Here is a 17540-nt window from a genome sequence, read left to right on the forward strand (position 1 = left end):
ACCCATTCTAGAAGTTGACTCTTTCCAGGGTGGGGTCTAATAAGGAAATTTAGAAGAAGTCTAAGAGGACAGTTTGCATAACTATTGGCCCAGGACAGAATGTAGAAAATGAATGTTGATTCTTGGTGTATTTATCGTTTGCTGAAAAACTGCCAGGTGTGGTGGCTGCTGCCCGACGCTTACCCGCATCCGCTTGATGCCCGCGCGGGTGACCTGCTGGCAGTCGTACAGCTCGAGGCGCTCCAGGCCACGACAGTTCTCCAGGTGCTCCAGGGCCACGTCAGTGATGAGGAGGCAGTTGTCCAGTTCCAGCACCCGCAGCCTCTCGTGGCCGCAAGGGCTGTTGCTCAGGTGCAGGATCCCATCATCGGTGATGAGCTCACAGTGGGACAGGCTCTGGAATGAGGGGAAGCACAGATGTTTGCTGGACCCTCTCATTCCAAGGCTCACGGCCCAGGAAGAGCAGGGAAGCCGGCCCAGGCAGCGCCCCTGGGAACCACTGAGCAGCGGGAGGATGGAGCACAAAGCTGTGGGCCCATGGGCAGCGGCTTCTCTCACCTTCCCGCCAGGTAAAGATGGGAACCGACACTGCAGAGGGTGGTCTGCGCCGTGAGGATCCTGAACTCACCTCTTCCCGCAAACAGCAAATCTACAGCTACACGGGGAACGGCTTCCTCCAGAAAAAAACATAAAAACTGGCTGAACGACTCTCCACGCTGGGCAGATGAGAGAAGGCCCGCTTGGAAGCGGAAGGAGAGGCTGGGCCACAGTCTGTCATGAACCCCGGCCCCAAGCGCAGAGACCCCCGGGCAGGAGGGAACTCATAACCTGGAGCTTCTCACTGAGGAGCGAAAGGTTTAACCCCACACCAGGTACCTGAACGTCTAGCTGGAAAAACCAACGCGCTCACCTCCGCGACGAGACCCAGAGACCACAGCAGTGTGAGGAGGAATCCAAAGGACTTTCACGCCCGGGCCCTCCCCACCCCCAGGGCCAGCTGATGGAGGGGAGCCCAGCCCGGGTGGCGGAGGCCCGCCTGCTAGGTGACACACTGGGGGGCCTGCTGGGGTGCCCCCAGGGCCTGGAGATGGGCAGGGCCATCTTTGCACATTCCCTCTGCCGAGCTCCAGCCACTGGATGACATTTTCTTTCTTAAATTCTGGGCTGCTTCCTTCCCGGTGAGCACTATTCGCATGCTCTCCCGGCCCTGCCTCTGCCTCGTGCCAGGTGCCATCCTCATTCTCTGTCTGTCTCTATGTTTCTCTCGGGGGAGTTTCACGTGTGTCTGGTGCCCCAGTTCTTGCAGCTGTTGCCAGGGGACACGTCCATCTCCTGGCCTGCGGGGCCCCATGGAACTGTAACCAGTGGAGAGACTGCTCAGTGGCTCCCATGTCCCGTGATCGGCAAGAGAAAACACCCAGGAGTCGTCCCGGAAAGAGGGCTATGAGCTTGTCATCACAGCTGCACCGAGGGGCACAGGCTTCTAATTAAACACACATCTAAGGGCTGACTGTAATCCTTTCTAGAGACCTTGGAGGCCGATGCTGTCTTTGCTCTCCCCTCTGCCATGCTCCAGAGCACCAGTATCTCCCAGAGGGGAGCCTTTACATCTGCCTGGTGACCTGGTTTTTATTTCTGGTGCCCCAGTCTTCGTATAAGGTGCCCATGGGATGCTCCTTGCTCACCTGGCCCTGATGGCCGAAGGAGGCTTGTATTCCTGGGTCCTACGGGACTTTAACATGAAAGAGTTCTTGGCAGGCTACCACCCCCAGGGCACTTTACAGACAGCAGGCTGAAACACACCCCCAGCCTTTCTGGGAAAGAGGCCTATTTGCTTGTCCTGGAGCCTACAGGGCGGGCTTCAGGTCTGGTACACACCTAGAGGCCTACAGATGTGCTCTCAGGAAAGGCAGGTGCAGGTACATGCCATCTCTGCACTCTCCCTGGTCAGTATCCCCCCAGACAGGAGTTTACGCCCTTATCTGGGAAAAGTACCAAACAGAAGTCACGGAGCTGAAGAATACAACTGAACTGAAAAATAAAGTAGAAGGTTTCAAGAACAGACTAGATGAAGCAGATAAAAGGATCAGTGACTTGAAGACATGGCAGTGAAAATCACCCAATCAGAGCAGCAAAGAGAAAAAGAAGGAAAAAAAGTAAAGATACCCTAACAGACTTAAGGGACAATATCAAGTGGACTAACGTTCTCATTATAAGGGTAACAGAAGGAGGAGAGAGAGAAACAGGCAGAAAAGCTAACGGAGAAAATAATGGCTGAAAACGTCTCTAGCCTGGGGGAGGAAACAGACATCCAGATTCAGGAAGCCCAGAGAATTCCAAATAAGACGAGACCCACACCAAAACACATTACAATTAAAATGTCAAAAGTTAAAGACTCTTAAGAGCAGCAAGAGAAAAACAGCTTGTTATACACACGGGAACCCCCGGAAGACTGTCAGCAGGGTTTTCAGTAGAAACTGCAGGCCAGAATGGAGGGGCACAATATATTCAAAGTGCTGACAGAAATGAAAAAAAATTCCAACCAAGAATACTAAGCCCAACAAAGTTATTCAGAACTGAAGGAGAGATGGGAATTCCCTGGCGGTCCAGTGGTTAGGACTCAGCGCTTTCACTGCTGGGGCCCAGGTTCAATCCCTTGTTGGGGAGCTAAGATACCGCAAGCCGCACAGCGTGGCCACAAAAAAAGAATGGAAGGAGAGGGAAGTTTTCCAGACAAGCTAAAGCTAAACTAGTTCATCATCATTAAACCTGCCTTACAAGAAATGTTAAAGGGACTTTGTTAAGCTGAAAAGGGCACTAATTAGTAACAAGAAAACATATGAAGGTATAAATCTCACTGGTAAAGGCTGTGATAAATCAGGGTGAGAGATAAAACTCTGTGGCATCAAGAAAGTTAATATAGTCTTTATTGGCTGTAATTCTTTATTCTTTAAAATAATAGCTAAAATGCTTAGATAGCTTCTAGGACCAATGAGCTGCATTAATATGATTTTTTTTAAATTAATTAATTAATTAATTTTTGGCTGTGTTGGGTCTCCGTTTCTGTGCGAGGGCTTTCTCTAGTTGCGGCGAGCGGGGGCCACTCTTCATCGCGGTGCACGGGCCTTTCACTGCCGCGGCCTCTCTTGTTGCGGAGCACAGGCTCCAGACGCGCAGGCTCAGTAGTTGTGGCTCACGGGCCCAGTCGCTCCGCGGCATGTGGGATCCTCCCAGACCAGGGCACGAACCCGTGTCCCCTGCATTGGCAGGAAGACCCTCAACCACTGTGCCACCAGGGAAGCCCAATATGATTTTAAAAGTCAAAAAAACTGGCTCTGGTACTGAAGAGGAAACCAGCCCCCCAATTATCAATAGAACCTGCTGATGACATCCTACAAACTAAAAACTGAAGTAACAAAGAGGATCCTTAACCTCCTTTGAGCAAACTTCATGAACTCCTCTGTGTTCTTTTGAATCTGGAGTTCCCCTCGTTTGCAATTGTATATTCGACTTATTTTCAAAGAAATGTGATCAGTTTCCCTTTCAAAACAGCCTTCTAGATTTGGTTTTTGTGAGAGTACAAGGCCCTTCCTCCCTTGAGGATCACAGAGCAGTTCCTGGAAGGGGTGGGGTATGTGCACACTTGCCGCCTTCACATGTAAAGAAGAACCTGGGAACTGAAGTTTAGCAAATGAGGTGTGATAGTTACCTGGCTCGGGGCTCGTAGTCACTTCCCTCATTTCTTCCTGCTTGCAGGTCTTTAGTAAAAGCTAAAAACCAGATTTCAAAATTCTGAATCTGTGGAGCTTTGCCCCAACAGCATTGGCTCCTCTGAGCTCCCCAGGCTGGGGGAGGACTCCCTGGGGTGGACCCCCGGCTCCAGCATGGAGAGCACCGTCTGGCCCTCCCCCAGGGAGGTGGGGAACAGCTGCTCCTATGCGCGTGTCCCAGGCGCACCCGGGCTGCCCCGCACCAAGACTGCACGTCTGTGCTCTGAGACCTGCAGCGGCAGAAACGCACGTCCAACAACCCTGCGCTTCCACTCACCCTTGGCTCTACCTGGGGGCTGACAGAGGTGCTGCTACCATGTCCGTACCAGGGAGAGCCCCTGCAGTATCCGTTAACAAGGATCCAGACACACACTGCTGTGCAATTTCTGAGTGACGATAAAGTCTGTCTCTTCTGATGAATGATCTTTTCGCTCTCCAGTGCCTAGAACAGTGCCCGGCGTGTAGTGGTCCTCAAGAGGTGTTTGTAGAGTGAATTTGATGAATATAATCAGATTTAATCCACAGCATTTCCCTTTTCTGTGCGGGCTACTAGGCATCTCCAAAGCTAAGTTTAGATTTCAACTGCAACTGTTTCCCTGCTTTTCTGCTAATAATCCTCCAGGTATTTTTCTTTTTTTTTTCATTTGAGGCTCTTATCTTGGACTTCTGGTTTTTATTATAGTTTATCTTTTACTCTAAGTCCCCTTTCTGGAATTCGCTTGTATGAATATCGGGGAAGATGGAGAAGATTTCAGTCACCAGAATCCCCGCTGGGGAGAACACTATTTGGAAGACATTTCCTGACCCGTCGCTGAGGTGGGCCTGCACTCCTGAGGAAGCAGGAGTTAGGGAGCTGGTGGAAGGCCTTGTCCCGTGCACACAAGAGACGACACTGCCGAAGGGGTGGGAGTCCAAGTCCAGGGTATCTCCGAGTCGGGGAGAGAGCCCTTGGGCAACAGGGAGGAGGGAGGTTAAAATATGAAACAAAGCACGGGGCTCCTAACCTTCCCCACACCTCTGAGAAGCAGGCCATCTCAGGGACACGGGGACAAGGGGTGGAGAAAGCACATCTGACAACTGGTTCTATCAATTATAAAACCAGATCAGAACTAATTTGGGAGTAAAGACATTAGAACGACAAAATTATCTGCAGGTGTGTAGAGGGAAACGGTTTCAGCAGAGAATCTGGAAACAGGTAGGTTTCTGACTATCTCTGAAATCTGACACCAAACTCAAAAGTCCCAGAGCTGTCCAAAGCCCAGCACACTTGTTGTGCCTGAGGGAGAAGCATCCAGAAGGAATGTGGAAATAAGGAAAACCGGTGGGGAGAGTAACTCAAGGCCAAATGGAGCTTTAATGATGTTATAAAATCCTAGCCCTTGCTGACAGAGCAAGTTCAAAGGGGATAGAGAGAGCTGGCTTAAGAAAAATCTGTCGTGTATCTCAGGGCAGTGGAAAGACCAGACCCCACGGAAGCCACGAGATCTGGGGCCTTTGGGCAGTTGTGTAAATTTGGGCAAGCTTCTTAACCGCTCTGAGCCTCAGCTTCCTCACTGATAAAATAGGGATGTCCATGGTGCCCGCATCACAGAGCTGCGCTGGGATTCAGTGAGTCAGTGTATCTGGTGGGAGCAGGCAGCCGAATGGGGACTCCACCCCTGCTTCACGTCCAGCAGCCGGATGGGAAACGTGCATGCGATGTCTGCATGGCTAAGAGTGTCAATGACACTTTTCACTGCTCATTCTGGATCTTTCAGTATATTCTAATTCCCCCCCCATAGATATTTGAGCAGATATGAAATGTAATATAAGGATGGCCTCATTTTAACCATGCTAACTTTCACTATACCCAACATGATGAACATGAATTTGAGTAAGGACGCTGGTCCCTATATTAGGGTCACACCCTAAAATGAAAGCAGTGACATTTAGATACCCTGCCTCCCAAGTGAGCCCAACACACAGACCTTTGAAACCAAGAATGATGACACCCTATGGAAAGGAAGGTTCTTGCCGTAGTACGGGGGTTCTTTCATCCCTAAGAGGTAAGTAACGTCACAAAAAGCTCAGACTCACCAGGGCTTGCAGTTTAGGACAGTGAATGGAGAGCTGGATGAGTGTGCTGTCGGTTATCTGGAGAGAAACACGCGGTGTCAGTGTGGCTTGTACACCAGAACTTAATACCTAATCCTGCTTCTCCTGAATACAAGAATCAAAAGGTGCAAAAGAGAATTAAAAACTCATCTCAAGCACACTCGGGCTGGGAGCTCCTCTCTTCACCAACAACCTCAATTCTGCTCATTCCCAGAGATGTGAAGGTGTTCTTTGGTCTTTCCTCTGGTGCCCCAAGGGGGACAAGGGACAAAGAGGGAGTGGACACAGAGGGTCCCCCAAGATTCTTCTCTGTAGAGTCACCTCATCACTGGACATGCAAGCTTATTTCTCCCTTAAGTTTTATGAAAATGAGTCCTTTTTTTTTTTTTAATGTTTGGCAAAAGATGGTGCTATCCTGAACTTGGCTGTAACTCTGATGACTGAGAACAGCCCAAAGTTTATGCATCCCCCTCCCGTGGCCCTCACAGGTTCCCAAGCCCTGACACCTATGCTGGGGCAAGGAGGGTCCAGACAATGGCCAGTTGGCATCTCTGGTTACGCCTGTCAGTGGCTGAGGGGCGCCCTGGCAGAGCTGTCAGGAGTCCACTCACCAAGATGCATTCTTCGAGATCCATCTTCTCCAGGTCATGACAATTCTGAAAAAGTCCGTAAGAGTCCATAAGACACCCTGTCCCGCAAGTGACCCAGTGAGCCAGCACTTTTGAGCAGGTGCCCTTTGAATCATATTCACTTTCGATATGGGCATTAGGGCTGCATTTCCTTCTCTCATCCTGGAAAGGCAGTTGTCTGCACCTTCCCAGTGGCTCACAGGTATCAGCACAGAGATTTCAGCCATGGAATGGGCTCTGGGAGGTCGTGGGGGTGGGTGCCCAGCCACGGTGGGGATGGTGGAGGGCTGGGGTAGGAGGAAGAGTGTATCAGCATCCCCAGGAGGACATGGGTTCTGGGCAGCAGGCCACAGGGGCCCCACAGTGGCTGGCACTGGCAGGGCAGTGTGGAGAGAGGGGGCAGAGGCAGAGCCCAGCCCAGCTGAGGGATGCCCCTGAGAGGCTGAGTCGGGGTCTGTGTGAGGAAGGGCATCTCCGGCCAGGGAGGAGGCTCCTCTCATTGGGGTCCCACCTGACCAAGTGAGAGTGAGGTCCACGCCTGGTACAGGACCTGCCTAGCCTTCTGGCCTGCTGGGGAAAATGCAGAACATACCCCCCAAGGACTCCATTCTACTCGGTGCCTGTCATTTCTGAAGGTAGTTTTTTGCACACTCCAAGACCACTCCAATTCACTTTGACTGAGGGAGGTGAATTAGAGTTTGGTTTGATTTTGTAAAACCTCTGTCTTACCCGAGCTAAAAGTGTAAAGCCTGCATCAGTCAAATGGGAACATCGGGCAGCCTCCAAGATCCTGGGATAAGGGGTGCACAGAAGACAAAGTGGCAACTGGTTAACAACAGAAAAGCGTACTTTACAATGCTCGTGAGTTTATTCCACTCTGTGACACAAAAATGAGGCTCAGGGAGGAATGCGACCTGCCCAAAGTCCCATCCCAAACTTGCTCAGTAAATCCAGGAATCTTCCCACAATACCAGCACATGGTTGCTGTTGTTTTTAGATATTATTCTAAGATGTGTTGACTTCTAAACAATTAAAATGTACTTTCACTCAACAAAACCATCTTGATATACTGCATTTATTGAAATTCCCAGTCACCCTAAAGGAAATTTTAAAAATTTACAGCCAATGAAAACATCCATGCTTAACAGGGATAGATGCTTAAATAACATTTTTAAGTTAAATTACTCCCTTATAGCAATAATTTTGACCTCCTTTCTGACCAGTTTTGACCACCTAGATTCCTTCTACCATGCAGAAATATCAAAATTCTCTAGAATCTTCCCTAATTCAACAGTAAGAAAAATGGGGAAAAGGCAAAATAAGACAACCCTTAGAAGGTATATAACCAAAAAAAAAAAAAAAAGGGGGGGCGGGGTGGGGGGTACTTCTTTGGCAGTCCAGTGGTTAGGACTCCGCGCTTCCACTGCAGGGGTCATGGGTTCAATCCCCCGCCAGGGACCTAAGATCCTGCATGCCATGTGGCGCAGCCAAAAAAAAAAAAAAAAAAAAAAAAGATATGTAACTGGTGTAAGCATGAAAAATGGATCAGTTTCACTGATAAGTAAAGAGTAACAAAACAAGTATCTTTTTTCTGCCTCTTCTGTAGGGGTTAAGGTTGCTGGTTCTAAAATCAAACTCTACAAGTTCAAATTCTAGTTTTACTTCTTACTTATCATGTGACCCAGGATAAATTATGTGCTTTTCATTGAGTCTCAGTTTCTCCTCTGCAAAACAAGTGAGAATACAGTACCTACACCTCCTAGCAATGCGGTGAGGACTAAGTGAGACAATGCTTGTGAAAGTGCTAACAAAGAGCCTGGAACATATATGAATTCAACTGATGTTAAGCATGATTAGCATTTTGGTGCCATTATTAAAGTTTTAATATTCACAGTATTACATGGAGAATCAGAAAATAAATCATTATTTGTTAAAACAAAACTTTTCTTCTTGCTAGGGAAAAATGATAAATAAGGTGGCTATGATTTTTCCTCCTTCTGTCCATTTAGCAGCTGGTTTAGAGGAGAACCTGGTGCCATTTGGACGTGAGGCTATCAGTCTGCTCACATGTCAAAGTAATATCAGGGCAACGAATAGCCAAAGCAATCTTGAGAAAGAAAAATGGAGCTGGAGGAATCAGGCTCCCTGACTTCAGACTATACTACAAAGCTACAGTAATCAAGATAGTACGGTACTGGGCTTCCCTGGTGGTGCAGTGGTTAGGAATCCGCCTGCCAATGCAGGGAACACGGGTTTGTGCCCTGGTCCAGGAAGATCCCACATGCCGCGGAGCAGCTAGGCCCGTGAGCCACAACTACTGAGCCTGCGCGTCTGGAGCCTGTGCTCCGCAACGGGAGAGGCCACAACAGTGAGAGACCCATGCACCGCGATGAAGAGTGGGCCCCGCTCGCTGCAACTGCAGAAAGCCCTTGCACAGAAACGAAGATCCAACACAGCCAAAAATAAATAAATAAATAAATAAAAATTTATTAAAAAAAAAAAAAGATAGTATGGTACTGGCACAAAAACAGAAATATAGATCAATGGAACAGGATAGAAAGCCCAGAGATAAACCCACACACATATGGTCACCTGATTTTTATATAAAGGAGGCAAGAATATACAATGGAGAAAAGACAGCCTCTTCAATAAGTGGTGCTGGGAAAACTGGACAGCTACATGGAAAAGAATGAAATTAGAACACTCCCTAACACCATACACAAAAATAAACTCAAAATGGATTAAAGACCTAAATGTAAGGCCAGACACTATAGAACTCTTAGAGGAAAACATAAGCAGAACACTCTATGACATAAATCACAGCAAGATCCTTTTTGACCCATCTCCTAGAGAAATGGAAATAAAAACAAAAATAAACAAACGGGGGCTTCCCTGCTGGCACAGTGGTTAAGAATCCGCCTGCCAATGCAGGGGACATGGGTTCGAGCTCTGGTCCGGGGAGATCCCACATGCCACGGAGCAACTAAGCCCGTGCGCCACAACTACTGAGCCTGTGCTCTAGGGCCCGCGAGCCACAACTACTGAAGCCCGTGTGCCTAGAGCCTATGCTCTGCAACAAAAGAAGCCACTGCAATGAGAAGCCCACGCACCGCAACGAAGAGTAGCCCCTGCTCACCGCAACTAGAGAAAGCCCGCATGCAGCAATGAAGACCCAACACAGCCAAAAATAATAAATAAAATAAATTTATAAAAAATAAACAAATGGGACCAAATGAAACTTAAAAGCTTTTGCACAGCAAAGGAAACCATAAACAAGATGAAAAGACAACCCTAAGAATGGGAGAAAATATTTGCAAATGAAGCAACTGACAAAGGATTAATCTTCAAAATTTACAAGCAGCTCATGCAGCTCAGTATCAAAAAAACAAACCACCCAATCCAAAAACGGGCAGAAGACCTAAATAGATATTTCTCCAAAGAAGATATACAGATTGCCAACAAACACATGAAAGGATGGTCAACACCACTAATCATTAGAGAACTGCAAATCAGAACTACAATGAAGTATCACCTCACAACAGTCAGAACGGCCATCATCAAAAATCTACAAACAATAAATGCTGGAGAGGGTGTGGAGAAAAGGGAACCCTCTTGCACTCTTGGTGGGAATGTAAATTGATACAGCCAGTATGGAGAACGATATGGAGGTTCCTTAAAAAACTAAAAATAGGGCTTCCCTGGTGGCGCAGTGGTTAAGAATCAGCCTGCCAATGCAGGGGACCTGGGTTTGAGCCCTGGTCCGGGAGGATCCCACATGCCGCGGAGCAACTAAGTACATGCACCACAACTACTGAGCCTGTGCTCTAGAACCTGCAAGCCACAACTACTGAAGACTGTGCACCTAGAGCCCGTGCTCTGCAACATGAGAAGCCACAGCAATGAGAAGCCCGTGCACCGCAACAAAGAGTAGCCCCCACTCACCACAGCTAGAGAAAGCCCACGCACAGCAACAAAGACCCAACGCAGCCAAAAATTAAAACAAAAAACAAAACAAAAACCCACTAAAAATAGAACTACCATATGACCCAGCAATCCCACTACTGGGCATATACCCTGAGAAAACCGTAATTCAAAAAGAGTCATGTACCACCATGTTCACTGCAGCTCTATTTACAATAGCCAGGACATAGAAGCAACCTAAGTGTCCATTGACAGATGAATGGATAAAGAAGATGTGGCACATATATACAATGGAATATTACTCAGCCATAAAAAGAAACAAAACTGAGTTATTTGTAGTGAGGTGGATGGATTTAGAGACTGTCATACAGAGTGAAGTAAGTCAAAAAGAGAAAAACAAATATCGTATGCTAACACATATATATGGAATCTAAAAAAAAAAAAAATGGTTCTGAAGAACCTAGGGGCAGGACAGGAATAAAGACGCAGATGTAGAGGATGGACTTGAGGACACAGGGAGGGCGAAGGGTAAGCTGGGACGAAGTGAGAGAGTGGCATGGACATATATACACTACCAAATGTAAAAGAGATAGCTAGTGAGAAGCAGCTGCATAGTACAGGGAGATTAGCTCAGTGCTTTGTGACCACCTAGGGGTGGGATAGGGAGGGTGAGAGGGAGACGCAAGAGGGAGGAGATATGGGGATACATGTATATGTATAGCAGATTCACTTTGTTATAAAGCAGAAACAAACACACCATTGTAAAGCAATTATACTCCAATAAAGATGTTTATAAAAAAAGTAATATCAGGGCAAGGCAAATCAGGTGGGCACATGAGTGAAGTCCATTAGGAAACTAAGGCTCAGATTCCCTGGTGGTGGACAGTCTGGGACTCTCCACACATCCTTAAATGAACCAGATTACAGTGTCCCACCCCTATACATCTGACAAAAGCCAACAACACAACCACTGCCTCCGCCACCACCTATTCAACCCACTGCCAGGCCTTTCTCCTCCTGCAGGAAGCCCTCCCAGTCAGCCCCAAGCTCTGAGTTGCAAAGCTGAAAATGTGGCACACTCACTGAAGTCTTGGGCAGTTCAAGGCTAGGGCTGTGAGGGAGGCATCCGTGAGGTTGCCGCAACCAGACAGGCAGAGGGCCTGCAGCCGGTGGCAGCCCCTGCAAATCTGCACCACGCCTTCATCCGTAATGCGCTGGGGAGAACCAAAGCAGAAAGGAAAATCAGAAGGCACGGGCAACAGTGAAATGGGAGCCGCAGACAAATGGAGTCTCCTGTTAGTCAACTAGTTTAGGTTGCCAGTTACTAGCATTTTATCCTGATAATTTAATCAAAATAAGGTGAAGTACAGGGAAGACAGATATTTATGTTATTTCTGAACAGCTTTAAAATATTCAAGCATTACTAATGGAGAGTAAAACTTTTAAATTCCATTTTCCTACCCAGAATCGTTCGATTTTTTTTTTTCAGGAAATATTCATAAACTTGTGTTAAAAATCAGATTTAATAAAGAGCTCATGAGACTTGGTTAAGTGACATTAATTTTGGGTTGAATTTCTACATATTAATGCTTTAGATATCTACTATATAAATCATATATGTGTATTTTTATATTGCCTGAAATGTTTTAGAAAATAGCAAAATTAAGTAAATCACTAAATTATTAATAAATGGCTTAGAGTTCTATGAATTTAGCCATGAAGATTCAAATTCGTATCTTTATTTAAATATGCTAATTTATGCAGACATAAACAGATACATTTATATCATACTTCAAGCCACCTGCCAGTGCTACCCTACATGCAATTCAAGGTCCTATTTTTGAACAGTGCAGCCCCATAAGGTCAATATTTGCCCAGAAGATAGTTTCTGCTTTATCTCCCACCATCAGGGAACTTAGGTTTATGATTCATTTACTAAATGCCAAATACAAGGGATTTCTCTTACTTTTCTCAAAATTGACATTCTCCTTGAGAAACCCAGTTGGCCATAGCAAGCACCCTCTTCAATTATCAATATTCACAATGGCAGTGAAGAAAAATCATCCTTCACAGGCTAATAATGCACTGATGAAAATCACACCTTGCTCTTGAATATGTCCTTTATATTTCAAAGCACTTTCATATCTGTTATTTCATTTTATCCACTGAGACACCGTGAGAGGTGTCATCACCCCCAGTTTATAAGTAAAGACAAGACACTGAGACCTTGCCAGGAATTGTTTAGGTTAGTGACTGGTTCACAGCATTCCTGATGTCTTAAAATAAACCAAGACCCTGATCTATGCTATTTTTAGGGGAAATGCCCATGGCTTTGTATTGGCCTTTTTGTTTAGATTACTGTTCTTCCATCTTGTGGGAAACCGGGAGATCACATAAGGACACAGGATGTGAAATAAGGGTGTGGCAATCCTCCCACCTGCCTGGGCTGCTTCCCAGCAGGGCCCCAGCAGGTTCCTGAAGGAGGGAACAGGAAAAGGAGGGAGCTCACGGAAAAGGCATGTTACTTACTGAGCAGGACTGCAGGTTGAGGCTCACAAGCTCATGGCAGTAATTCTGAATGTGTTTCAGAGCTTCATCTTCTAGCTGAGTGAATGGAGAAAACAAAAGAGAGATGGAACCAGGTGAGGGGACAGTGGGGCACAGGTTCCATCATCACGTGCGCACACCTAACATTAGATACACGTTAGACAAGCCAGGCCGTGAGGACTCCCGGTACCTGCGTGCAGCCCCTCAGCAGCAGGGCTCTCAGGCCGCGACAACCCCGCACCAGGGCCTCGATGCCATCCTTCGTGATCTGATCACACCACGACAGGTTCAGGTACTCCAGGTGCCGACAGCCCTCACTGGAGAACAGGAAACAAAACCACACGTGTGCAGTCCATCCCACAGAGAGTTTAGGACCAACTCTGAGCTTAGTAGCCCACAAGCAGTTCAGGGGAGAGAGACCTCTGTGACCCGAGTCGCCCACTTCCTGCTCCAATGGGACCGTGAGAAAGGTTTCAGACACACCAAAATGCTCAGAGCTTTGGGTATTTCTCATGACCACTAACAACAGGTACTCTTACCTGATCCCCTTTAAGGAGCTGTTTGTAATGGACACACAGGAAGTCAGATCCAGATGTTTCAGCTTGGAACAGAATCTGCTAAGGCTGTAACACGTGCTGAAAAAAATCAGACGCACCAAAGGTATTTTCAACCACCTTTCTCTCCCCTCACTCTCCCCACGGCCAACCAGTCACCAAAGTAATTTCCACTACTTACCTGTCAGTGATTTTTGTGCACCCATTGAGGTTTAAATGTTCAATGTTTCGGCAGTTCTGTGCAAAGGTCCTAAAATGAGAAAACATTTTAAAACGCCCTGCAAGTTGCTAGGCAGCCACTAGAGGGCATGTATAACCATTTACATTTACAACAATGCTCTTCAAAATTTTATTTTATTGTGGAAAGGATACTTAACGTGAGATCTACTCTCTTAACAACTTTTTAAGTGTATAATATATAACTGTTGACTACAGCTACCAGTGTGCTTCAAACTCTGATGAGCACATGAAACAACTGAGGTTCTTCTCACAGTGCAGAATCTGATGGTAGATCTAGGCAAATTGCTTGGTAGTCTGCATTTCTAAGAAGCTCCCGAGCGAGACTAGTGCTGCTACTCTGGGGACACCACTTTGGGAAGCAAAGCCCTAGACTGACTACGTATCAGTTGAAACTCTTCTTCACTCAGATTTTGGCAGTCATCTGAGAGTAGAGGTCTCGCTCCCTGTTCCTTCTCCTCTGTAGAAAAATCAGCTGGCAGCAAGGGGGCTTGAGTCTTGTGCCATGCTGTCACTTGGTTACCCCAGGGCCCTTCTGGAGAAGCCATCTCTGGCCACTGATAGGGTCAGTAATTGATCAGTATCAAGAACCATCATTTACTGATGAGGACACTGAGCCATGAAGGGTGATATCCTCAATGATTTGTGGGTTGGCAGCAAGGCCAGAAGCAGAAAATTAAACATCCCTTACTTGCCACTTATTCCTTAACATATTCAGCAAGGACTGGCTCAGGTCATCTGCATTATCCTGAAATATGGCTTCTGCAGTATCTTACAGGATTGAATCCTGATGCTTCCATGCATACCCCTAAGTCTCCAAAACCTGGCCTCAAACCAGATGTCACTCTTACCTGTTATTTCCGCTCTGCTACGGTACAGGGAAAGGGAACTCAGCCGGAGCCTGGTGGACTCCCTGAGCTGAGGATATGGAACCAAAAGTCTGAGCAAGGCAATCAGAGGTATCAGAGAAGAGTACAAGAATGGAGAAAATGTCAGAGATCTGCAGAGCGTTCCCCTCAGGAATTCAGTAGAGTACTAGTCAGAGTGCGCATGTGAGGAAATTACCCAAAGCCAGGGAAAGACTCAACAAGCAGCATTAGAGCGGACAACAGCCAGAGCTCACCCAGGGCCATGAATAGTACCCATTCCCACCACACAACAGTGAAAAATGTCATAATTTGTGGGGCACTGGGTAGAGTACTGAGAAGCGTCTTGCTTCAGGAGTGGAGTACAATTATCCCTAGACTAACCACTGCTTTGGTCCAACCTAACAAATTGAAAAAAAAAAAAAAAAAAAAAAAAAGATCTCAAAGGAACTATGTCCAAGTAACTCAACTGCATCTCAGAACAAAACTCAAGTATATTTATAGGAATACAAAAATATTCTGCACCCAAAGTAACATTCACAATGTCTGGCACTGAACAAAAAATTACCATCCATTCAAAGAAGAGGGAAAATATATCCATAATGAGGAGGAAATTCAATCTATCAAAGCTGACCCAGAACTGACACAGATACTAGAAATAGCAGACAAAGGCATTAAAAGTTATCATAACTATGTTCTGTAGAATACAGTTCTATGAAGCTGGAGTGAAGATGTTACATTAAACATCTCATGTTTATTAAACATGTTATGTTTATTAAACACATTATATAGAGACATGAAAGATATAAAAAGATACAAATTAAACTTTTAAACATGAAAACCACAATGGCTGAGATGAAAATTTACTGGATGGGATTAACAGCAGATTAGACATTGTGGAAGAAAAGATTAGTGAACTTAAAGACACAGCAGGAGAAAGTATCCAAAATGAAATATGGAAAGAAAACAAGAAAAAAAGAACAGAGCATGAAAGAACTGTGGGACAGCTTCAAACAACCTAATGAACGTGTAAGTGGAGTCCCTAAAGAATGGGAGATAGAGTGGGGGGGGGGGAATCTGAAGAAATAATGGTCAAAAGTTTTATGAAAATTATAAACCTACAGATCCAAGAAACTCAAAAAATTCCAAGCACAAGAAACATGAAGGAAAATCCACCAAGGCGTAGCTTAACCAAATTGGTCAAAACCAGTGACAGAAAAAACATTAAAAGCACCCAGAGAAAAAAAGATATGCCTAATACAGAGGAATAAAATAAGGGTGATAGAAGATTTCTCACTGATAACAAAAAAGCAAGAAAACAGAGCAGTAGCATCTTTAAAATACTGAAAACAAAAACCTGTCAACACAGAATTCTATATTCAGCAAAAATATTTTTCAAAACTGAAGGGAAAATAAAGATTTTTTTCAGGCACAAGTGCTGAAAAAATTCATCAGATATGCAGTGCAAGAAATCTTAAAGAACATTCTTCAAGCAGAAAAAAAAATGACATAAGATGAAAATTTGTGTCTATACAAAGAAATGAAGGATACTGGAAATAGTAACCACTTGAGTACAGAGAGCCAATTTTTAAATTATTTAAATCTCTTTAAAAATAATTGACTGTTAAAACAAAAATACTAACAATCTAGTGTGGATTTCATACCATATTTGGAATTTTAAAGTGGATGGCAATAACAGCATGAAGGCTGAGCAAAGGAAAATGGAAGAAAGATGTAATATAATTTTAGGGTAGACTATAATAACTTTAAAATCTACAATATAAACTCAAAAATAACCACTAAGATTACAAAATAATGAGTTATAGCTACTAGGCCAAAAAAAAAAAACAGGATATAAAATGTAATCATAAAAAATACTCAACCTAAAAGAAGGCAGGGTTTCCCTGGTGGCACAGTGGTTAAGAATCCACCTGCCAATGCAGGGGACACGGGTTTGAGCCCTGGTCTGGGAAGATCCCACATGCTGTGGAGCAACTAAGCCCATGCACAACTACTGAGCCTGTGCTCTAGAGCCTGCAAGCCACAACTACTGAGCCCACACACCACAACTACTGAAGCCTGTGCGCCTAGAGCCCATGCTCCACAAGAGAAGCCACTGCAATGAGAAGCCCTCACACTGCAATGAAGAGTAGCCCCCACTTGCCGCAACTAGAGAAAGGCCTGTGCACAGCAATGAAAACCCAATGCAGCCAAAAATAATTAATTAATTAAAAAAATATATATATGTTACAAGAAGGAGCTTCCACATTAAGAAACTAGAAAAAAGAAGAGCAAATGAAACCCAAAATAAAGGAAATAATAAAGACCAGAGAAGAAATCAATGAAGTAGAAAACATAAAAACAATGAAAAAAACCAATGACATCCAAAGCTGGTTCTTTGAGAATATCAATAAAATTAATAAACCCCTAGCTAGACTGACCAGGAAAAAAAAGACAAAAATTACCAATATCAGAGAAATTTACTCATCTTTACTCTTTAAAAATTGGTATTAATGTCAGTAAAAAATTCAAAGAATATATATATTGCAAGAGGCACTATACAATCATTGTGATTTTTATTAGACGTGGCAACTACTTTCATACAGTAAAATCAAAAACAAAAAACCAACCAAACAAAGTTACCCAAATCAAGAATAAAGAAAGGAGATATCACTACAGATTTTACAGATATTAAAATGATAGTAAGAGGGTATTACTCACAACTTTATGCCAAAAGTTCTAGAACTTAGGTGAAATGGACAAAATCGTTGAAAGGTAAAAACTACACCAAAGCTTACTCAAGAAGGAATAGAAAACCTGAACAGTTCTATATATATTAGAGAAATAGAATTTGCAGTTAAAACCCTTCCACAAAAGAAACATGCAGGCCCAGCTGGCCTCAATGGTGAATTCTACCAAACA

The 17540-nt window shown here is 45.1% G+C and overlaps 1 protein-coding gene across 5 annotated transcripts in view; it reads right to left on the minus strand.

The window, feature by feature from the left end:
* The window catches only part of FBXL2 (F-box and leucine rich repeat protein 2), a 93651-nt gene that overhangs the window by 9439 nt on the left and 66672 nt on the right, over positions 1–17540 (minus strand). For 3 of the 5 annotated variants that reach the window (XM_068558550.1, XM_068558549.1, XM_068558551.1), the window contains 9 exons: positions 13697–13765; positions 13501–13596; positions 13152–13278; positions 12944–13018; positions 11498–11628; positions 7223–7283; positions 6476–6520; positions 5847–5903; positions 184–396 (listed from right to left, as the gene is read on the minus strand). In XM_068558550.1, coding sequence (XP_068414651.1) covers positions 184–396; positions 5847–5903; positions 6476–6520; positions 7223–7283; positions 11498–11628; positions 12944–13018; positions 13152–13278; positions 13501–13596; positions 13697–13765 — 874 coding nt within the window. Of the gene's footprint in view, positions 1–183; positions 397–2909; positions 4718–5846; positions 5904–6475; positions 6521–7222; positions 7284–11497; positions 11629–12943; positions 13019–13151; positions 13279–13500; positions 13597–13696; positions 13766–17540 lie in introns of those variants that run through there. The other 2 variants (XM_068558553.1, XM_068558552.1) reach the window with 2 other exon arrangements.

Source organism: Eschrichtius robustus, chromosome 12 (assembly GCF_028021215.1).
Source record: "Eschrichtius robustus isolate mEscRob2 chromosome 12, mEscRob2.pri, whole genome shotgun sequence".
NCBI lineage: Eukaryota > Metazoa > Chordata > Mammalia > Artiodactyla > Eschrichtiidae > Eschrichtius > Eschrichtius robustus.